Source organism: Leopardus geoffroyi, chromosome D4, assembly GCF_018350155.1.
Source record: "Leopardus geoffroyi isolate Oge1 chromosome D4, O.geoffroyi_Oge1_pat1.0, whole genome shotgun sequence".
NCBI classification, from domain to species: domain Eukaryota; kingdom Metazoa; phylum Chordata; class Mammalia; order Carnivora; family Felidae; genus Leopardus; species Leopardus geoffroyi.
Genome location: NC_059342.1, coordinates 86,811,870 through 86,835,317, shown reverse-complemented (window position 1 = coordinate 86,835,317; position 23,448 = coordinate 86,811,870). Strand labels below are relative to the sequence as shown.

Genomic DNA, 23,448 nt, shown 5'->3' with positions numbered 1-23,448 from the left:
TATAAATTGTCCCCTCTGCTTATGCTCTGGACTCAGACCTCTGGAGAGTTATCTCCTCTGAGCCCACTGGTGTGAAATAAAGCTCTTGCCTTCCAAGATCTCTGAGGGCCATTTGGTTCTTCTGCTGGGTGATCCAGACCACTTTCCATAACATTTGGTTCCCTGACCAGGAAACCCAACTGCACTGGCCCATTGTTGCCACTGGTTTGGGAAAATAGCGAGGTGGTGACAGAATGAGGAATCGCAATGGAGAAGGCGTGCCCTGCCTGATCTTCTGCAGTCTCCCACTCAGTCCCCTCAAGCTGGCCCCACTCTGCCATTTGCCAGATGCGAGGAGACTTGGCAGATGAGGACCTGGACCTGACATCAGATACCGGTAAGGCCTGGGACCCAATTCAGTCTGGCCCACCTATAGTGGTAGAAGGGGGACCTGATCACGCCCCAGAGACCTCAGTGGTCTCACAGGTAGGAATTGTGGTATGGTGCCCCAATTCAGTCCGAGACCTGACTGAAGAGGGACCTGGTCATTCCCTGGAGACCTCAGAGGTCTTACAGGTAAGGAGCCCCAATTCAGTCTTCTGCCCCATAAGGGTGGAAGGGGGACCTGATCACTCCCCGGAGACTTCAGTGGTCTCACAGGTAGGAATTCAGTCCGACCCACCCACAGGGGTGGAAGAGAGACCTGATCAATCCCCAGAGACCTCAGGGGTCTCACAGGTAGAAATTCTGTGGGAGGGAATGTAATAACCTCTGGTGTCTATGTGAGTGTGAATGTGTGACTTGGTCTGGCTTGCCTGCTGAGTTCAATACTGTGGCTCCACAGGTGGGCACCCTTAAGATCCCCAAAAGCCCACGGAGTCTGAATGGGCCCATCTGCAATTCCGTGGTGAACGGCACACAGATTATGGTGGCATTGGAATAGTTTCCGATTGAAAGTCACAAAGCTGAGACTGCTACGGCTAAGCATTACCTAAGTTCCTTTGGGACATAGCCAGATGGGCATCTGACTGGTCTCCTCATTAGAGGGGGCACTCCTACCCTTCTGTCTGTCTTTGTGACTCTGTCTCACAGGAACATTATGGGGTCAGAACAGAGCAAAGAAGGGGTTTTCGGGAGACTATGGAATTAAGATACCCCCCGGCAAGTTAAGGAATCTATGTGAGTTAGAATGGCCCACTTTTGGTGTAGGATGGTCCTCAGAGGGAACCTTAGATGTCCCAACGGTCCTCTGCATCTGGCATGTTGTCACCAGAGACCCAGGTTATCCTGATCAGTTCCTGTATATCGATTCCTGGTTAAAGATTACCCAAACCCTACCCCCTTGGGTGAAATTTACCTGCAACAAACAGGAACAGGCTAGGGTCTTAGTCACTTTGACAAAGTGGCTCAAGGAAGGTCAACAGAAGTCCTGACCTCCACAAATTCTTGCCAGTGATCCAGAGGAAGAACCAATCTTGCCCTCACGATATTAATCCCCCAGTTCCTGATACTCTGTCACCTTCAGTCTCCCCACCACCTCTGGACTTGGAAGATCCTCTCTCCCCCAGACCATTGGCCAGATTGTGCCCTCAGCCAGGTGCAGGCAGTCTCCAGATGCCAGTCCACAGCCACCAGTACCAGAGGCTCTCCTCCGGGGGATCCGAGCAGGGACAAAGAAGCCCACTAATATGCTCAGCAGCAAGGAGAATCCCCCAGGGATTACTATGAGATGCTATGCAAGGCTTACACCCAGTTTGACCCTGAGGCACAAGAGAGCCACCGCAAAAGGATGGGGAGGAAGGTCCAGCCACCAAAAGGGAGGAGGCCCAAAACCTCCTTAGCAATGGATAAGTGCGCCTACTGCAAGGAGAAAGGACATTAAAAGAATAAATGTCCCAACCGGGGAAAGTCCCAGAAACCCAGCCGACATGCACAAGAACCCTGCAAAAAAGACCTCATAGGCCTAGCAGGAATAGATTCAGATTGAGGGGGACCAGGGTTCTTCTTGGCCCCTATGAGCCCATGGTCAAAATAAAAGTAGGGTATCAAACTATGATGTTTGTGTGAACTCAGGGGCCACACGGTACAACATGAGTTCCTCTACCTACCTGAGTGCCCTATCCCTCTCCTTAGCCAGGATATACTCTCAAAGCTGGGGGCCCAAGTAACCTTTGAGCCAACAGGATGCACCAACCTCTGATTGGATCCAAGTGGAGGCTATTCTGCACCCAGGCCCAACCAAGTGGCCCACCCAAATTCAGGACTGCCTTCCCCACTGTATGGGCCGAGGACACCCCCCCTCCCCGGACTCGCCCACAAGGGGCCCCTGTCATTGTAGATTTAATCCCAGGGGCTCACCCACAGAGACAGCGGCAATAACCCCTCTCACAAGAGACAAGGGCAGGCATCCAAGAACACCTGACCAGACTCAAAGAAGCAGCCATTCTGGTTGAATGTCAACCACCCTGGAACACTCTGCTCTTGCCAGTCAAGAAGCCAGTAGGAGGGTACCGACCAATTCAAGCTCCTTGCACCCCGTGGTCCCGAACCCTCCTCAGCCATATCCCAGGCTCTACCAGATGGTTTACTTGTCTAGACTTAAAGGATGCCTTCTGCCTCTGCTTGGCCCCCCAGAGCCAACATTTGTTTGTCTTCAAATGGACTGAACCAGACCCAGGGTATCAGATGCAACTGACTTGGACACACCTCCCACAGGGGTTTAAAAATTTGCCTCCCTCTTTTGGGAGGCACTGGCCAGAGATTTTGCCAGCTTTCCAAGGGAGGTCACATGCTGCACCTTCTCCAGTATGTAGATGACTTCCTCATTGTCAGCTATACCCAAGAAAATTGTACAGCGGGAACAAGAGCCCTCCTCCAACTCCTGTCAGACTCAGGGTATCAGGTCTCATGAAAACAAGGTACAGATCTGCCAACAGCAAGTCCAACCCAAGGAAAAAGAGCACCAGGGCCAGAGAGAAAGAAGGTCATCACCTCCCTACCTCAGCCCCAAACTAAGAGGGGGCTACAAGAATTCCTTGGGGCTGCAAAATTCTGCCAAATCTGGATTCCCAGATTCTCAGCAATAGCAAGACCCCTCTATAATCTCTTGGTAGGACTGAATTGAGAACCACCTGTCTGGACAAAGGAGGCTAAAGCTGCATTCCTAGAGATAAAGGCCACCTTGGGGCAGGCACCAGCCCTTGGCCTGCCGAATATAAAAAAGCCTTTTAATCTCTTTGTGCATGAGAAGGAAAAGGTCACCCTTGGGGTTCTCACACAGACCGTTGGACCTTGGCAATGGCCAGAAGAGGCTGGACCCAGTGGCGGCAGAATGGCCACTATGTCTTAGGGCACTAGCGGCCACAGTTCTGCTCATTAAAGAGGCAGATAAACTCACCCTGGGACAAGAACTAAATGTCAAGTTTCCTCATGCTGTCATGTCTCTCATGCCTCTCCGACTTTTGTCTAGAACAATACCAGGGGCCCCTCTGTGAGAATCCATGGGTCCCTCTTAAAATAGTGCACTGAACCCTGCAACTTTCCTACTTTCTGAGGAAGGGAAACCAGATCATGACTGTTCTGAGGTGACGGATAAAGTATTCGCAAGCTGCCCAGATCTGCATGACCAGGCAGATCTGTATGACCAAAACCCAGACCTCACCTTGTTCAGTGATGGTAGCAGTTTCATCACAGAGGGCATTCAAAAGGCAGGGTATGCCAATGTTTATAGCAGCACTCTCAATAGCCAAATTATGGAAAGAGCCTAAATGTCCATCAACTGGTGAATGGATAAAGAAATTGTGGTTTATATACACAATGGAGTACTACATGGCAATGAGAAAGAATGAAATATGGCCCTTTGTAACAACGTGGATGGAACTGGAGAGTGTGATGCTAAGTGAAATAAGCCATACAGAGAAAGACAGATACCATATGTTTTCACTCTTATGTGGATCCTGAGAAACTTAACAGAAACCCATGGGGGAAGAGAAGGAAAAAAAAAAAAAGAGGTTAGAGTGGGAGAGAGCCAAAGCATAAGAGACTCTTAAAAGCAGAACAAACTGGGGCGCCTGGGTGGCGCAGTCGGTTAAGCGTCCGACTTCAGCCAGGTCACGATCTCGCGGTCCGTGAGTTCGAGCCCCGCATCAGGCTCTGGGCTGATGGCTCGGAGCCTGGAGCCTGTTTCCGATTCTGTGTCTCCCTCTCTCTCTGCCCCTCCCCCGTTCATGCTCTGTCTCTCTCTGTCCCAAAAATAAAATAAAACGTTGAGAAAAAAAAAAAAAAAACAGAACAAACTGAGGGTTGATGGGAGGTGGGAGGGAGGGGTGGGTGGGTGATGGGTATTGAGGAGGGCACCTTTTGGGATGAGCACTGGGTGTTGTATGGAAACCAATTTGACAATAAATTTCATATCTTGAAAAAAAAACAAAAACAAAAACAAACAAACAAAAAACCAAAAGGCGGGGTATGCAGTGATATGCCTTAATCCGAGCCCTCACCATTAGTAAGGACAAGCAAGTCAACTGACTCCCAGTACACCTTTGCTACTGTACACATACATGGGGCAATCTACAAAGAGAGGGACCTCCTCACCATGGTGGAGAAGACCATCAAAAGTGAGGAGGAAATATTAAAGCTCCTCGAGGCCTTCTGGCTTCCAAAAAAGTTGCAGTTCTACACTGCAAAGGACACCAGAAGGGAGATGACCCTACAGCACAAGGAAATCGTCTAGCAGACAAAGCAGCCAATATAGCAGCTAATAAGGAAGTAGACATAGCTCCCTCCCTTATCCATGCTGTGACCCCCACCAGGAGTTCAAAGAAGAAGTTGTCCCCCAGTTAGGCTTACCAGCCACAACCTATAGCAATAATGGGCATGCATTCGTGGTGGACTGCTTACTGGCCTCAAAGCTCAGGAAAAGTAGAGCAGATGAATTGCACCCTTAAGGGAACCTTAGCCAAGTTCTGTCAAGAAACAGAACCTCCCATGGCCGGACCTGTTGCCCCTGGCCCTCCTGCATGCCCATTACACACCAGGAACCCAAGGTTTCTCCCCTTTTGAGTTAATATATGTGAGGCCCCCTCCATGTCTAGGGAGCCTCCCAGGAAGGGAATAAGAGAACAACTTCAAGCTTTAGGGGCCACCCTAAATGAGTTACAATGATATACCATAGAGAGGGCCCCAATCTCTTTAGGATCTCCTGTACACCCCTTCTCACCAGGGGACTTGGTCTAGGCCAAAGACTGGAAAAAAGACCCTCTCAAACCACAGTGGACTGGGCCTCATACCATTATCCCGACCACCCCTACTGCCCTCAAGGTCACAGGTATCACTCCAGAGTCAAGAGGGCCAATCCTGAGGAGCCCAGACTTGGAAGACTGACCCAAGTCTGATCAGCCCTGCTCCGGCCACATCCCAGAAGCTGGCTGCTCTATGGATGGCAGAAGCTTGAGGAATCACTGGTCCAATAAAATAAATACACTGTCTTTACTCTTTGCCATCGGATTGGCAGAGGTTGCCCCAGAAAGCTGGGGAAACAGTGAGAGGTTCCTGTTTGCACTCACCTTCCTCTTATGGATAGGATGTTTCGTTGGTATTGATTGCCTCTAATCTGGGCCCCATTTGTAAGAGCAGGGCACCTTCAGTGGAAGAATCTGGGGGGCTTAAAAGCTTAAATATGGTGTAACCTCTTTCAGTCTACTGGTTTGCCTGCCAGTAGGGAGGTTCCTAATGCCATTTTGGGAAGTGTTTGCTCTGATGTATGTGCCTCAAACGTCAGGAAAAATATTAAATAATTCTGAGGATAAAAGTTGGTGCTTAGATTAACCTTCAGCTCTAAGGCCCAGGCTAAACGAGTGATGTTACTACCCGTCCTCCTAGGGGCAGGGATAGCCATGGGGATAGGGAGTCGCATAGGAGACATAGGCTCATCTGTGGGACTAACGAGTGGCCAACTCCCTAGTGTCCATAGAGAGCCAAATAAGTTCCCTGGCAGGGGTTGCCCTCCAGAACAGACAGGCACTAGACCTCACTGCTGAAAAAGGGGGCACCTGTATCTTCCTCAGAGACCAGTCAGACATAGTCACAACCAAAGTCAGGGAACTAAGGAAAAGGACAAGCCATTAATAAATGAAGATGATGCCCTTTAATACAGCCTACATCTGTTTAAAGGGGTATCAAAGGGGGGGGGGGAATGATAGGGAAAAATCTGTTATAAGATGGCCAACAGGGCTGATAGGTGAATTCCAGTCCCCAACTGAAGACTCCCCTTCTGGGTTTTTCTTCCCACTCAGTTTGCTGTGCACACCAAATTACAACTAATGCAGAAGTAACAGACTATAAATTGTCCCCTCTGCTTATGCTCTGGACTCAGACCTCTGAAGAGTTATCTCCTCTGGGTACACCGGTGTGAAATAAACCTCCTGCCTTCCAAGATCTCCAAGTGCTGCTTGGTTCTTCTGCTGGGTGATCCAGACCACATTCCATAACAAAATAACTCAAGTGCATAAAACACTTATACAAAACAGAATGGCATTAGATGTTTTAAGTGCTGCACAAAGTGGAACTTATACTCTCATAAGAACAAAACGCTGTGTATACATTCCAGATTACAGCCAAAAATTATTCTGGATTTCTTACTGACATGAATACTCAATTTGGCACATTAAACAATCCCTCTCTTTCCTTAGCGAGTGGTTAAACTCTTAGGCTGGAGGATTTTTGTTAGCTACCAAAGGACTTTTCATTTGAGCTAATCTTTCTAGTTATTCTACTTATGTTTTGCTATTTTCTCTCATGTCTCTCTGCCTGGTGCCAAGACTCCATCACTACAATAACTTCAAGCCAAGAGATGATCGTTTCTACTCGAGGTGGTTCATATACATTGTCCACCTTGGATTCAGCTACATCACCTTAACTGCCCTATGTTCCCTGATGAACCAGTATTGACCCATAGGTAGGCAATTCTATGCCCTTACTCAGCAGGAAGAAGCTAAAGAAGATGAGACCTTCTTCCTTCAACAACCTTAAAGATATAAGAGTCAAAATTGTTCAGAGGAGATATGATTGAGGAGCGTGGAGCAAAATGAGGGCAAAACAGGCTGGCATATCCCCCCTCCCCCAGGTGGAATATGTGACATATTTCTCACACACTCCTGGCTACCCAAGAACAAAGGAAAGGCATTTAAATGCTTGCCATGGTGATGTAGGAAACCAAGGCAAATGAAAAATTAAATCCTCTTACTGCCTACAGCCTATTGGCAAGTCCTTGAAACCAGTAGAGTAACTTCCCTCTGGGATCTCAGCTGCCTCATTGATGACAGTTTGCCAGGGGCAAAGAGAACCTTAGCTTAACATTATCCCAACCTCCAGGATCCTGTAAGTCTACTTCCTTTATCTCAACTGCCCCAAAGTATATGCTAGCAATCATACTCCAACTTTATGCCCCCCCCACCCACCATATGCATCTGAAGGGCCTCATGATTGAGGTTTTATTCAACAGTAATAATGGTGTTGCTCTAGAAACAGCTCGTCCCTCAAGGTCATGGAAACCTTGCTTTCAAAATACCTTAGAGACTTATTCTATCCCTGATCCCCTCCCCACCTGAGGGTATATAATCAGGTACCCATCACAACCCCAGTGCAGCTCTTCCTGCCCCTGGGTCCTGTCCCCGTGCTTTAATAAAATCACATTTTTACACCAAAGATGTCTTCAAGAATTCTTTCTTGGCCTTTGGCTCCAGACCCCCAATCACCCCAAAACTTCAATTCTGGTGAAGTGGGGGTGCCACCAACTCAGCCCCCCCAACCCTCTCCAGCTGCCTGGCCTTGGCTGGGCCTCTGCCATTGGACAATTCAGCTGGTGGCTGAACATGGGTGTGAGTTGTGCCCCAGCAGTGTGCTAGGAGGCAAGGGGAACTGAGGGCTGCTGATGGTCTGGAGCTGGTCTTGGAGTTGGGAGCTGGAAGTATTCAGTCTTCTGGCTTCTGGCCTTCTGTGGCCTCAATCCCTTTCTGAGGATCACAGCTCCTGGCAGTGATGCTAATAGAAGCCTGCCCTTTGATCTTTTTTCTCTCAGAAGGCCCAGAGGTCAAGGAGAACAGAATGGGGACCGGGGGACATGTGTTTATTTAGCAACCAAGGAGGGGTTCTGTCAGCTGGGCAGCCTGGGGAGCAGCTGGTGGGCTGTGTTGTGAGAAGGGTCTCCTGGCTCTCTCAGGGCTGTCCAGGCTGGTAGGAACACTTGGGCAGTACCCTGGGCAGAGGTCGGCATGAGAGGATGGGGTGGAGAGAGCCAGAAAGCACCTGAGAGGGAGTCAAGGGAATAGAGAGGGCAGCAGTGCTGGGCAGGTGGGACAAAGGCAGATTTGGGACCCCCTCCCAGCTGCACCCTGGCTTCCATCAGCCCCCTCTCCAGCCATACTTACCGCACCTTTGCTCACTCATCGATGCACTGATCTGTGGGGGACAAAGTGGTCAGCATGGATAGGGGTGTGTGTGTGTGGGATCACTGACTTCCAGGGCCCCGGCATTGCCCCTGGGCTACCCTGGGCCTCAGCCTAGTCTAGCCACAGAAGCTCTAGGGGTTCCCTTCATAGACGGTACAGCAGAGGACTGGATGATGGGTCAGGGGGCTGGAGGAGAGGCCTGAGGACAAGCAGACCTGGGTGACACCCATTCTCCAAAGGAGGCAGGTGAGGCCCAGCCACACTGCTGCTTGGGCACCAAGCCTTCTGCCTGTTTACCTGCTGAGTCCTGACACACCCTCAGCCTTGGAGAGGCACCTGCCCAGACCAGGCTGCCTGAGGACAAGGGTGCCTGCCAAGTCAGTGGTGAACCAGCCTCAAGGCAAAGGGGAAGTTGGCCCAGGAAAAACAGGACTGGGTGGAGGGGGAGGTGACCAGGCAAGGAGACTGAGGAAACTTGTCCCACGTGTGCAATACTCATGTGGGCAGGTCTGAGCTAGTGTGAGGGAGAACACATGGGAACCAGGACCCTGGGTGTGGCAAGGTCTTCCTGAACCTGAAGTGGCTCCTGGGGCTCCAGTGACCACAGCAGGGGCCTTCATCCCTCCTCTCCCCCCTTCCCTAGTGAGGCAACATCCAGCCTGGACAGTCCCCATGTGCCTTTCTCCTCTGCCCAGCTGGTGATTACCATTGGGGATAGGGAAGATGATGTGCTCATCGGTGAGGCCCAAGAATTTGGCAAAGATGATGAAGATTGCTTTCACAGGAGGCAGCTCCTTGGTCCTCCCTGTGGCCAAGATGGCTGGTTAGTGGCTGGTGAAAGCTCCATAATGATTGTCGAACACGTGAACAAAGACTCAGACCCCTTCCTCATGAGGGGTTCTGTGGAAAGACCTCTCTCCCGCCTCCCTGGGGCTCAGAGTGAAGGGGACCTGAGGGCCGGATGCGATGGGCCTCTTCTCCCCCAGCATGAACAAGAGCCGGGTCCCACCAGGTGTAAGACCCACCATAGAGGATGACCTTGATGTTCTCCTGGTTGTCATAAACTTTCTTGAAGTACAGTATGGCAAACTGGTTGTAGTCTGTGGTCACCACTTGTGCAGTGTAGCTCTGGATTCCAGTGTAACCTGCATGGTGGATGGTGAAGGATCAGCGTGCCCTGGCCAGGCAGAGGGAGCTATTGATTCCTACCCGGACTCCACAGAATGGCATCTGTGTGGAGCAGCAGGGAGGTCTTTGCTCCCGGAGACCCACCCCACTGAGGACTCACGCTCAATGTTGCCCAGGGTGTATTGGTCTAGATGCAAATTTGTGGTGAAAATTTTGGTCCAGTGGTCACAGCGCTGGTCCCTGTGGAAGCAAGAGAAGGGTGGATAAGAGGGTGACAGCCCACCATGCCACAGCAGGAGACCCGCATCCCACCCCTCAGTTGGGTCTGGCTCTTTCCCGCTAAGCCCATCCCTGCCTGTCCCTGCCAACTCTGCCCCGAGACACCTGACCTACTCAGACTCTCTCTCTGCACCTACTGTCCTTCCTTCTTCTGGGCTGATTCCCTTTGGTGGCTTTCCCTCTATATTCTCTCTCCCACCTGAAGCATTTGTCACTTATTCTTTTTAAAAAAAAAAAAAAAACTTGGGGCGCCTGGGTGGCGCAGTCGGTTAAGCGTCCGACTTCAGCCAGGTCACGATCTTGCGGTCCGTGAGTTCGAGCCCCGCGTCAGGCTCTGGGCTGATGGCTCAGAGCCTGGAGCCTGTTTCCGATTCTGTGTCTCCCTCTCTCTCTGCCCCTCCCCCGTTCATGCTCTGTCTCTCTCTGTCCCAAAAATAAATAAACGTTGAAAAAAAAAATTTAAAAAAAAAAAACTTTTTTTAGATGTTCATTAATTTTTGAGAAATAGGGAGACAGAGCATGAACTGGGGTGTGGGTGGTAGCGGAGAGAGAGGAGGACACAGAATCCAAAGCAGTCTCCAGGCTCTGAGCTGTCAGCACAGAGCCCAACACAGGGCTTGAACCCACAAAGTATGAAATGATGACCTGAGTCAATCTCAGATGCTTAACCAACTGACCACCCAGGCACCCTGTCACCTATCTTATGTTGTGGCTTCCTGCTGTAACCTCTCCTGGGGAAATCACCACCAAGGCTCCAGTCCGCTGGATGCCAAAGACTCCCTTAGCTGTTGGACCAAACCTGACCTCTCACCTGCATCCCATCTGGTCCCCTGTCACCCCAGAGCCAATCTCCCAGCATCTGTCTTTCTTCTGATCCTTCTATGACGGATGCTCTAGCCCCATCTCCAGGTGCCAGAGCCAGAAACCCAGAGAAGCTGGGTAAGACTTGCTTCCCCTCTCTAGGTCCTAATCTGCCCCTGCTCTGGTCATCTCCCACCTATGACTGATCAGCCTCCTGGGCTGCACACCATCATTCTTCTCCCTGCTACAGCCACACCTGCTCTTCACCAGTACCTGAGGCTCCTGCCAAGGTGGCCACCCCCCCACCCTCCAGACTGCTTATCAGCTCCTGCTCAGGGCAGCCATGCAATGGCTCGCTGTTTCTTGAAGAAGTGGCTCTCTCTGACTCAGTCCAACAGCCCTGCCACGAAGGTCCCAGGCCTCCTTCTGATGCAGGTTGGTTCCTAAGGCCCATCCCACAGACCATCTCCCTGGAAGCTCTTGACAAAGCCCTAGGTGGGATTCTAGGCTGGATCCAGTGACCCTCCTCCCATTCTAGGACACCTATTCTCTGTCTTGTTTCCTGATGACAGTCTGTGTCCATCTGCAGAACTGTCATGTGTCTGTGCTGAAGTGACTGAGAAATGTTGATCCAGTGAATGAAAGAAGGAATAAATACAGGGATCCAGTACCCAGTGGTAGGATGAATGATCATCTTTCAGCTTTGGTCACCCCTTGGCTATGACATCAGTCTGCCTATTGTACCTCCACAGCAGTCCTCTCAGCACCCCATGCTCCTCTAGGCAGTGGTTGTTCTCACCAGGCCAGGGCAGAGGTGACATTGTAGCTGTTGTCTTCATTCAGCTCGAAGGTGTCGGTATACATCTTCAACTGGCTGTCTTTTTCTTTATTAAATTCGTTCCCTGCCAATCCTAAGACGTACCATTTCCCCTGGAACTACAATGGGGGCTGATGATAGGCAGAGCCAGAGGCAGCCACAGGGGGCCCTCCTGCTCCATCCCTGCAGGCACCTCTAGGCGGTCTGGGCCTGTAACATAAGTACCTCTAATGGGACTGCAGGGACGCAGACTGGCCACACAGGTTGGGCTGGTGAGCCTGGCAGGAGCTGGAGCCCATCAGGCCAGGCAGGAGCCCTGAGTGTGTCAGGGACAAGGTGACCCTTGGCAAGTGGCCACTGGCATCCCTGAGCCTGTTTCTTCATCATGTAGAGGGCCTGAAGATCTTTCCACCTGGCATTGACTGTGGAGATTTTGGAAGAGAGTGTGGACCAGGGGAGTCTGCTCAGCTGACCCTCTTGTCAGCAAGGTTGGGTGTGGATGGGGGCATGGGGTGTGCCTTCCATCAGGGCACCTGAGAGAGCAGACTGAGCTAAAGCCTGAGCCCATCCTGCCTCTCCTCCCCTCTGTTCACACTCTTCTCGGGGGTCTCCCTGCAGCTGCCCCTTCAGGTTACTTACCAGCTGTTCCTGGAAGACAGGCTCCACAGGGACCCAGAGCAGAGGAGGGGCTGGGATCAGGTTTGGGGTGGAGTCCTGGGCCTTGGTCTGCAGGGCTCCCAGCAGGACAAGGCCCAACCACAGGAGACCTAAGGCCATGACTTCAGGGCCAAGAAGGCAGGCACCACTTTCAGTTTCCCTGAAAGAAGGGATGAGTGAGGAGGCTTCTGGGGGGATGCTATTTATGGTCTCTGTGGCCAATAGGTCACCCCAGGGTGGAGCAACTTATCCTTTGCCAAATCCTGGAAGGATGAGGCAATTGCCAGCAACTCGTGCTGAGGATCATGGCAAGCTCTCTGCCCTTTCCCTCAGGTCAGAATTATGCAAGATGAGGGGCAGAAAGGTCCAGGAGGTGGGAGGGTGCATTCCTCATATCTCCACATCTCTGGAGGGGACAGTGACTCCTTCCACACTCTCTTCCCTCTGGTTAGCACTGTGAGTGGTCAGGGGTCTTCGATCTGGACCAGCTCTCTGACTGCCAGGAGCCTCTCAACTGGAGCTCAAGAGCAGGGTGGGGTAAGGGTGGTGGGACCCCCTTCCTGCACCTGGTGAAAACAGAGAATTCTTCACACCAAAGGAGCCAATGTTGCTTTCTGGTTCTCCAAGGGGAACAGAAGTGGAGGCAGCTGAAAAGGACATTCCTGGCACGAAGGACAGAGTGTACCCTGTGCTGCTCATGGAGCCCAGATCCTGGCCCTCCCAGGGACCCACCCCAGGCCCTGGCACAGTGTGAGACACGCTTCTGCTCCCTGCACCTCCCAACAGCTCACCTGGGAATGTTCTTGATGAGGGAACATAAGGTAAGCTGAGGAGAAAACATATGCTAGCATCCCCCTCCCCCTAGTGGGATCTGTGTGACAATCCTCAGGGGCTCCTGGCTGCCCAAGAACAAAGGAAAAGAAAGAAAACAAATGGTTAGCTGAGAGAGATTACAGTCCTGAAGGTCATGACTCTCCATCAGTCTACCTATGTCCTAGTAAGTTAGGAGAAAAAGGGAATCTTATCAATAGCCTAATCGCCAGAAACCTATACTCAGTTTCCTGGAGCCCCAACATCACCCTCCCTCCCATAGTGATATGGGGAACAAAGGCAAGAAGGAAATGGCAGATGGAATTGAATTTCATTAAAACCTACAGTCCATTGACAAACTTGAGGCACATACAGAGTATAACATTTCTCCAGGAATTCCTTACTGTCTGAATGTTAATGCTTTGCTAGAGGGTTAAACAACCTTAGCTTGACAATATCTAGGCCTCCAGTAATGTGGGAGTCTACTTGAGCATATGAAAATCCCTTTAGAAACTTCCTGTTGACTTTATGTCCCCCAACCCCATGGATTATAAGCAGTCACTCTTCAAAGCCCCAGTGCAGCTCTTTATGCTCAAGACTATTGTCCCTGTGCTTTAATAAAATCACCTTTTTTGAACAAAGGATGTTCCAAGAATCCTTTCATGGCTGTCATCTCTGAACCCCCACCATTCAAAAGCACCCTCATTGCCATCAAGAATCAGCCCCTCCCCTCCTCCATGCCCCATTGGCAGGGGAACCCAGACCTCAGTTGGCCCCTAAGGGACTTGGCCCTTAGTTCCTTCCTGGTGGGGGACAATGGGGACATGCATCTGCACTGTGTGAAGTGGGGTGGGGGGGGCTGGCGCCCCAAGGGGGGCTCTCTACCCTGCTACTCTGGACACCGGGAACCTTGAGTCACAGTGAGTGCAAGGACTCAGCCTCATCCTTGAGAGATCACTGATTTCATCTGCCATCTCTGGCCATAGTCTTGAACTGTGGAGCCCAGGGATAGGACTGAACCCCCAGAAATGTTCCTGCCATGGCTGATCCCAGCTTTGTCTGGGAGGGAAGCAGTTTCCTCATGGGAGCTTGGATGTCCATGGGAGGCAGTGATGGGCCCCAGCCCCCAGGCAGTGTCTCCTAGATGTCACCACCAGGGCCAGAGCTGATGGAATGCCTGACCTGAGGCTGACCTGAGGGCTGACTGGCCTCAAATGAGACTCCCAGAGACCTCATTAGCATGTCTACCTGTTACAGGGGAACCAGCTCCCCTAGCCTGGGCTTTGGGTGGTTGGTCCAGAGAGAAGGAACTCTGGGTGAATAGGGAGCATAATATACAAGCTAGAGCCCCCCACCCCCCATTCTCAGGTGGGATATGTGTGACATTCCTCTGGCTGCCCAAGAACAAAGGAAAGGAAAGAAAATACCTGGTTAACTGATAGAGATCCCAGTCATGCAGGACATGAGTCTCCATCAGTTTACAAATATCTTAGTAAATTAGAAGAAAAAGACAATCTTATTAATAGTCTAGTCTCCAGAAGCCTATAGACTCAGGTTCCTGGAGCCCCTATTAACACCCTCCCCACCATGGAGATGCAGGAAGAAAGGCAAGAAGGAAATGGCAGGTAAGATTAAATTTCCTGATACCCTGCAGCCCAGTGACAAATAATTGAGGCACATACAGGGTACATTTTCCCAGGACCCCCTACCATTCCTAAATATAAATGCCTTACTAGAGGTAAAACAACCTAAGCTTGACAATAGCAGGTCCTAGGGTAGATTAGGAGTCCTCTTTAGCACGTCAGACTCCTTCTGGAGGCCTCCTTCCCTTTTGACTTTACTTCCCCTAACTTCCTAGTATATAAACAGTCACTCTTCCCAACTTCAATGCAGCTTTTTTCTGCCCATGGGTCCTGTCCCCATGTTTTAATAAAATCTTTTTTTTTTTTTTTCACCAAGACATCTTCAAGAATTCTTTCTTGGCTGTCAGCTCTGGAACCCTCCCCACCCCACTCAATAACCTCACCATTTGGCCTCCAATGTGGGGTGTGGGTCTTTTCATCTGGACTCAGAGCTTCAGTGCAAACTTGGTGAGTACTTTCTCTTTGCTTCTTTTACTCTTATTTCAGGGGCTTTTCAAGGAGTCTGGTCTTATTAGAACACTTTCCTGTCTCCATTACTCAGGCTGTACTCCTGTAGCCCGTGGCTACTCTATGGGGAGGTGAGAGCCTGTCTTTTGGCTGCAAGTGAATCCCCAGGCCAGAATGGTAAAAAGATCCAGAAACTTGTGCCCTCTCTTTATTTCTGTCCTTATACATAGTTGTCTGTCCTGGGCACAGGACAGCCAACTAAGTGACTAACATGGCTGCCAATCTTAAGACTCCTGTGTGAGGTTTCCTCTTCATTGGTCTAGCGTGATCCCATCCACATCCCTGGTCTCACTAGTTCTGGCTGTGGGACCTCCCCTAGAAGCCTGCAAAACCAGTACCCTGATGAACTGGGGACCATTTCCCAGGAAGCTGGCTGTAAAGACTGTATGTGTTGGCATGTAGAGTAGATCATGATGGGTTTCAGTCTTCACGGTTTTTTGTCAATGTCCTCTATTAACTAGGACTTAAATTACAAAATTGGGCAATTCCATCTTGTAAAACTTTTTCAGTATTTTCCATGATTTAAAAATGATGTTGTCTTCAGCTTCTCAGCAAGGCAAACTAGGTCCATCTGCTGGCACCGATTTGTAGGCTAGGATGAAATGGGAAAGTGGGGGGGGGGGGGGAGACACCACCATCCCTCCTACAGAAGCCCTTAAAGGCTGGTTGGTGATCATCGAGATTTGCTTCGAGGTACGCCTCTGGTCACTTTGACCCCTCAGAAACCTCTGATGTATCCTGCACGGGTGCTGCCACCTGGTGATTGGGCGGGATTTTCATGGTAATGGGCCTTCTCTACTTTTCTCTCTCTAAGAAGAGGATGGGAGCTTCTCAGTCCCCAAGGACTCCTCCTTGGGATGCCTTTTTAACCCACGGGGAACAAATTGGATTGCAAAATTTAGGAAAGGGCTGATGTCATGTAACTGTGTATGGCCTTAGTAGGATCTAGCAGCTAGAGCTCTTCTGCAGGAAACAGAATCAATGCACAGGGGTACCCCAGGTCCAGGCCTTCACAGATCTAAGTCAGGACCTGGACCAAAAGCCTCTTGCAGAATGCACTTGCCCAAATGTGTTTGGCTAGTAAACTCCCTCCGGGCATAGTGGATGTCCTAACAGGCTTCCTCCTGATGGAACTCAGGTGCTAGTGGAAGCACAGGCCCTCCCTGACAAAGGAGATGCTGACCCTTTCTCTCTGTTCCTCCTCCTAATAGATGTGGGAGTCTCTCCCTCATTCATTTCCTGAGTTATCGGCTATAATTGGAGCCAACTGTGGGTAGTCTACCTTGAGACGTGGACTTTAAAGACTATTCCCAAGCAGCTGCCCAAACGCCCTTTGTTTCAGGGAAATCCCTTGTCTTCTCTAGCCTGACATAGACTCCCTATTTCCACTTTGGTGGAAATCAAACAAACAAACAAACATGGTGTCTCCTCTTTCCCAGCTGACAAAGTTTAGAACCAGAAATCCTCTCTCTCTGCCTCTGGCATTTCGCCTCTTCTGCCTTCCCTTCTCCCTCCTCCTGTTTCTGCATCACCCTCTGTGTGACCTACATAACTGGCTTCTATACCAACCTCCCACCCATGATATCAAGGAGCGATGAGCACCCTCTTGGATCGCCCACTTTAGATTCCCCCATTGGTGTCCCAGGTAAAATGTGACAATGGGGAACAAACTGATTGGCCTTAAAGTGAACGCAGGTGGAACGTATTAAGTGTTAAAGCTTATTTAAGTTTGTTGGTTAACTAAGATAGACATGTATTTAGAGTTAGCATTAAATATGAAAATTTTTTTCTACCAAGGTTTCCTAAAGGTCAAAGTCATGTTGTCTCTGTTGCAATTTGTTAGCAAAAAGATGACTTAAAATAAAGGGTAATTTTATATATCTCAAAGTTTTCACGGATAATTGTTAAGATAGCTTCCATAGTCTTTGGTAATCTGACACTTGGATAAATGGGATTGAATTCACTGGATATCTAGGTCTTTTCCAAATAGAATGAATGGGGTGTTAAAGCATTGATTACCTAATATAGGTTTCTGCTTTTTTTTTTTTTTTTAATTTTTTTTTCAACGTTTATTTATTTTTGGGACAGAGAGAGACAGAACATGAACGGGGGAGGGGCAGAGAGAGAGGGAGACACAGAATTGGAAACAGGCTCCAGGCTCTGAGCCGTCAGCCCAGAGCCTGACGCGGGGCTCGAACTCAGGGACCGCGAGATCGCGACCTGGCTGAAGTCGGACGCTTAACTGACTGCGCCACCCAGGCACCCCTATAGGTTTCTGCTTTTGACTTCTTATTGCAGAGAAACTAAGAACATTTGGGTCTATTGGAAAACATGGTTTAAGCTTAATTGATTCATGAATTTGCCATCTAAAGGATTCTGGTGTAACGGTTTGCAAATGGTTACTACTTAGTCTCAGCTGGACACTAAGGTTGCTAAGAGTCAAAATTCTGCTAAGCATAATTAAGACTGATGGAAATAAGGAAAGCAACTCTATATGTAAGAAAGTATGAATGTGTAAAAAAGAGAGAAGGAATGGAAATATATATTTTTGTTACAGGTAAAGGAAAGTAATTTTGTCCTAAATGAGACTGGTTTGGAGAAAAATGGCCTGGGACAAAATTTGAATGCAAAGGAAAGTCATAGAAGGTTCATGAAGGGAAATCTTTGGAAAAGAATTTAAAAAAATTTTTTTTAATGTTTATTTATTTTTGACAGAGAAAGAGACAGAGCATGAGCTGGGGAGGGGCAGAGAGAGAGGGAGACACAGAATCCGAAGCAGGCTCCAGGCTCCAAGCTGTCAGTACAGAGCCTGAGGTGGAGCTCGAACTCACAGACCGTGAGATCATGACCTGAGCCGAAGTGGGACACTCAACCGACTGAGACACCCAGGCGACCCTGGAAAGGAATTTTATGTGTGATTATGACAGACTATGTTGCAGAATGGATTTTTAAAAGTACACCAGTATAAGGTTGAAATTCTGCTTTTCTCTCTGTTCAAAACACAAAGTTTTCTTTGGATTGTACGGCTCTTGATTAAGAAAATAAATAAAAATAGTATACAAAGGTTTGTTTTCTCTTTTGTCTCCTGGGAAAACCACAGCTTTAGGTTTGTCTTTATCAGGTCATTGATCATTCAGTAAAAACTTCTCACTGTTAAAGGAGATAAGTTTCGCTAACAAGTATATAACTCTATATATTGCCTTTGGAATCTCATATTGCCATCTTGGTTAAATACATAATTTAAAGCTTTAAGATTTGTAATGAACTGAATTCTATTTCAGATGTTCACTATAACTTTCTAAGGTTTGACAAACTTCCCCGGATTTAAATTGTAAAAAAAGTCTTTTTGACCAAGGAGGTCTTTTTATTTGGTATGTTAAATGAAAGTCCTGTTAAATAATGATACACCTTAGGTGGTATTGCTTGGGTAAATGCTGGAACTGTTCAAATGTGTTTGCAATTCCTAAATCTCTAAATGAACATGCAAAACATATCCTACCTAAACCTGATCTGACAGATATTAGAAACCCACACCATATAAACCCAAAACACCTGGTTTATTTAAAGGATGGAAAGCGGGGCGCCTGGGTGGTGCAGTCGGTTAAGCATCCGACTTCAGCCAGGTCACGATCTCGCGGTCCGTGAGTTCGAGCCCCGCGTCAGGCTCTGGGCTGACAGCTCAGAGCCTGGAGACTGTTTCTGATTCTGTGTCTCCCTCTCTCTCTGCCCCTCCCCCGTTCATGCTCTGTCTCTCTCTGTCCCAAAAATAAATAAACGTTGAAAAAAAAAAAATTAAAGGATGGAAAGCCTACTATAACAGGGGATTTAACTCCAAAATGGAAGGGCTTCACTGGATCATATTATGTACTCCCACTGCAGTAAATTAGAGGGGCACACTTCATGGGCTCCTATATCTAAATAAAACCTGTATCCCCTTCCCAGGAATTCAATGAGTAAACTAATCTGCCTTCTTATTCCTGTGAACCTGTAGAAGACCTCAGACTTCTCCTAGGGTAGTTGTACCTTTCCTTTTCATCCTCCTTTCCCAATTTCTACTAACAGTTCCTTCTTACAACAGGCCATTCAAAAGGATCACCACAGATATTTGAGTTAAAAACCAGAAAGACCAATCTGATTCCTGCTGCCTGTTCCCAAAAGCATCTGAGGATGCTTCAAGCCTAAAATCTAAAAAAAAAAGCTCACTGGCAGTACTGGGGAGACTGGGTTTGTAATCTGCTGTAATCACTAACCAGTATTTGTCTTGTTTCTATAAAAGTACCTCTTATTAATTACCTGATGGGTTACTAAACAAAACAGAGTCAATATGATGGTTATACACCACGTGTTACACGATTAAGGCCTTAAATGACTCTCAAAATACCATTATTTTACTAAATATGAAAATAACTAAAATGCATAAAACACTTCTACAAAACAGACTGGCAATAGATGTTTTAAGTGCTACACAGGGTGGACGTTATATTCTCATAAGTACAAAATGCTATGTATACATTCCACACTATTACAGAAATATTTCTGGATTTCTAACGACAAGAATACTCAAATTGGCACATTAAACAATTCCTTTCTTTCCTTTAGTGATTGGGTAAACTCTTGAACTGGAGGATTTTTGTTATCTACCAAAGACTTTTCATTTGAGCTGATCTTTCTAGTTATTCTACTTACGTTTTGCTGTTTTCTCCCAAGTCTCTCTGCCTGGTGCCAAGACTCCATCACCACAATAACTTCAAGCCAAGAGATGATCCTTTCTACTCAAGCAAGTTCATACAACGTTTTCCACCTTGGATTCAGCTGCCTCACCTTGACTGACCTATGTTCCCCTATGGACCAATAGTGACCCATAGGTAGGGATAACTCTATGCCCCTACTCAGCAGGAAGAAGCTATGGAAGATGAGACCTTCTTCCTTCAACAAACTTAAAGATTTAAGGGTCAAAGTTGATCAGGGGGGATATGATGAGGAAGTCTGAGGCAACTGTGAACAAAACAGGCTGACAACCCCCCCCCCCACCCCGTGGAATATGTGACATATGTCCCACACATTCCTGGCTACCCAAGAACAAAGGAAAGGCATTTAATTGCTTGCCATGGTGATGTAGGAAACTAAGGCAAATGAAAAATTAAATCCCCTTACTTCCTGCAACCCATTGACAAGTCCTTAAACCAGCAGTGACCTCCCTCTAGGATCTCAGCTGCTTTGAAGATGACACTTTGCTAGGGGCAAAGAGAACCTAAAGTCAACATTATCCCAACCTCCAAGATCCTGTAAGTCTACTTCCTTCTCTCAACTACCCCGAGGTGTATGCTGGCAATCATACTCCAAACTTATGGCCCCTGATATGCATCTGAAGAGTCTCATGAGTGAGGTTTTATTCAACTGTAATAAGGGGTGTTTCCCTAGCAACAGTGAGCCCCTCAAGGTCCTGGAAACCTTGCTTCCAAGATACCTTAGAGACCTACTCTATCCCTGACCTCCTCCAATTTGAGGCTAAATGTAATCAGTTACCCATCACAACCCCAGTGCAGCTTTTCCCACCCATGAGTCCTGTCCTCATGCTTTAATAAAATCACATGTTTGCACCAAAGATATCTTCAATAAATATTTATTGGCCCTTAGCTTGGGAGCCCCCCATCACTCCAAAACTTTATCACTGGTGACAGAGGGGTGACAGCACCTCAACCCACCCCCCAACCCTCTCCATCTGCCTGGTTCTGGCTGGACCTCTGACATTGGACCTGCTACAGGCAGTTGAACATGGGTGTGAGATGTGCCCCTTCGGTGTGCTAGGAGGCAGGGGCAAGTCACGACTCCTGCTGGTCTGGGTCCGGGCCTGGATTTGGGAGCTAGAAGTGTTCAGTCAAAGCTGGAATCAGCTTCTGTGGCCTCCATCCCTTGCTGGGCAACACAATACCTGGGAGTGATGCTAATAGGAGCCTGCCCTTGATTCTTTTCCCTCTCAGAGAGCCCAGAGTTCAAGGAGCACAGGTTGGAGTTCGGGGGACATGTGTTTATTTAGACAGTAATGAGGGGTTCCATTAACAGGGCAGTCTGGGAAGCAGTGAGCTGGTGGGCTGTGTAGTGAGAATGGTCCCCTGGATCTCTCACTGGTGGTGTCCAGAGTGGTGGGGACAGCTGGACAATGCCCTGAGCAGAGGTCGACATGAGGGGGATGGGGTGGAGAGAGTCAGAGGGCACCTGAGAGGGAGTCAGGGGAATAAAGAGGTGCTGGGCAGGTGGGACAAAGGCAGACTTGGGACCCCCTCCCAGATGCACCCTGGCTACCATCAGCCCCCTCTCCAGCCATACTTACCGCACCTTTGCTCACTCATCGATGCACTGATCTGTGGAGGACAAAGTGGTCAGCATGGGCAGGGGTGTGTGTGTGGGATCCTTGACCTCCAGGGCCCCTGCACTGCCCCTGGGCTGTCCTGGATCCAGTCACAGAAGCTCTGGGGCTTCCCTTCAGGGATGGTACAGCAGAGGACTAGATGATAGGGAAGGGGACTGAGGGAGAGGCCTGAGGACAAGCAGACCTGGGTGATACCCATTCTCCAAAGGAGGCAGGTGAGGCTCAGCCAAGTTCCTGCTTGGGCACCAAGCCTTCTGCCTGTTTACCTGCTGAGTCCTGACACATCCTCAGCCTTGGGGAGGCACCTACCCAGGCCAGGCTGCCTGAGGACAAGGGCACCTGCGAAGTCAGTGGTGAGCCAGCCCCAGGGCAAAGGGGGAGGTGGCCCAGGACAAACAGGCCAGGCAGGGAGGAGGAAGAGGGAGAAATGACCAGACAAGGAGACTGGGGAAGCTTGGCCCCAACTGTGTAATTCTCATGTGGGCAGGACTGAGCTATTGTGAAGGAGGAAACTTGGGAACAAGAACCCTGGGTGTGACAGGGTCTTCTTGAACCCAAAGTGGCTCCTGGAGCTCCAGTGACTACAGCAGGGCTCTGCCTCTCTTCTCTCTCCCCTTCTCTAGTGAGGCAACATCAGGCCTGGGCAGTACCCATATACCCTTCTCCTGTCACCAGCTGGTGATTACCAATGTGGATAGGGAAGATGATGTGCTCATCGGTGAGGCCCAGGGCTTTGGCGAAGCTAATGAAGTTTTCCTTCAGCTCATGGGTCAGCTCCTTGGTCCTCCCTGTGACCAAGATGGCTGGTGAGCGGCTGGCGAAAGCCCCATAAATATTGTGGAACCCATGAATGATGCCTCAGACCCCTCCCCACCTCTCTTTTCACAGACCCCTCTCCCACCTCCCAGGGCTCGGAGTGTAGGTAACCTTAGGGGCTGGGTGTTGTGGGCCTCTTCTTCCCCAACACAAACAAGAGCCAGGTCCCAGGGGGTAAGACCCACCATAGAGGGTGATCTTGAAGAACTCCCGGTTTTTGTAAACTGTCTTGAAGAACACCGTGGCAACCTGGTTGTAGTCTGTGGCCACCACTCGTACAGTGTAGCTCTGAGTTCCAATGTAACCTGCATGGCAGACACTAAGGAATTAGCCTGCCCTGGCCAGGTAGAAGGAGCCATTGCTTCCACCCCGACCTCCACAAGTTGGCATCTGTGTGGAGGGACAGGAAGGTCAGTGACCCTGGAGACCCAATCCACTCAGGACTCACGCTCAATGTTGCCCAGGGTGAATTCGCCTGGCTGTGAACTTGGGATGAAAATTCTGAGCCAGTGGTCACAGGTCTCGTTCCTGTGGAAGCAAGAGATGGGTGGGTAAGAGGGTGACAGCCCACTGTGCCACAGCAGGAGCCTCACTCCCCACCCCTCAGATGGGCCTGGCTCTTCCCCACTGAGCCCATCCCTGCCTCTCCCTGCCAACTCTGCCCGGAGCGACTCTGACCTGCCCATACTCTCCCTCCCAGCACCTACTGTCCTTTCTTCTTCTGGGCTGTTTCCCCTTGGCAGCCTTTGCTCCATACTTTTCCTCACACCAAGGCATTTGTCCCATATATATATATTTTTTTAATTTTAACATTTTCATTAATTTTTGAGAGAGAGAGAGAGAGAGACAGAGCAAGAGGTGGGGAGGAGCAGAGAAAGGAGATACAGAATCCAAAGCAGGCCCCAGGCTCTGAGTTGTCAGCACAGAACCCGACGCAGGGCTCACACCGACAAACCATGAGATCATGACCTGTGGCAAAGTTGGACGCTTAACCAACTGAGGTACCCAAGTGCCCATGTCCTCTATTCTTATCTTTCGGGACCCCGCTATAACCATTCTTGGGGGAATCACCACCAAGGCTCCAGTCTGCTGGATGCCAAAGACTCCCTTAGCTGTTGGGCCAACATCTGGTCCCCTGGCACTCCAGAGCCGATATCCCAACACCTGCCCCTCTTCGGATCCTTCAATGACAGA

The 23,448-nt window shown here is 49.3% G+C and overlaps 1 protein-coding gene across 3 annotated transcripts in view; it reads right to left on the bottom strand.

Moving 5' to 3' along the window:
• Positions 1-8,087: 8,087 nt before the first annotated feature.
• LOC123592472 (neutrophil gelatinase-associated lipocalin-like) overlaps positions 8,088-23,448 on the bottom strand; it is a 51,064-nt gene continuing 35,703 nt past the window's right edge. Inside the window, exons 1-7 of one of the 3 annotated variants that reach the window (XM_045467501.1) lie at positions 12,091-12,279; positions 11,434-11,570; positions 9,715-9,794; positions 9,452-9,571; positions 9,133-9,231; positions 8,406-8,436; positions 8,088-8,283 (exon numbers count right to left, since the gene is read on the bottom strand). In XM_045467501.1, coding sequence (XP_045323457.1) covers positions 8,417-8,436; positions 9,133-9,231; positions 9,452-9,571; positions 9,715-9,794; positions 11,434-11,570; positions 12,091-12,228 — 594 coding nt within the window. In that variant the 5' untranslated portion in view covers positions 12,229-12,279 and the 3' untranslated portion in view covers positions 8,088-8,283; positions 8,406-8,416. Of the gene's footprint in view, positions 8,284-8,405; positions 8,437-9,132; positions 9,232-9,451; positions 9,572-9,714; positions 9,795-11,433; positions 11,571-12,090; positions 12,280-21,341; positions 21,431-23,448 lie in introns of those variants that run through there. The other 2 variants (XM_045467502.1, XM_045467500.1) reach the window with 2 other exon arrangements.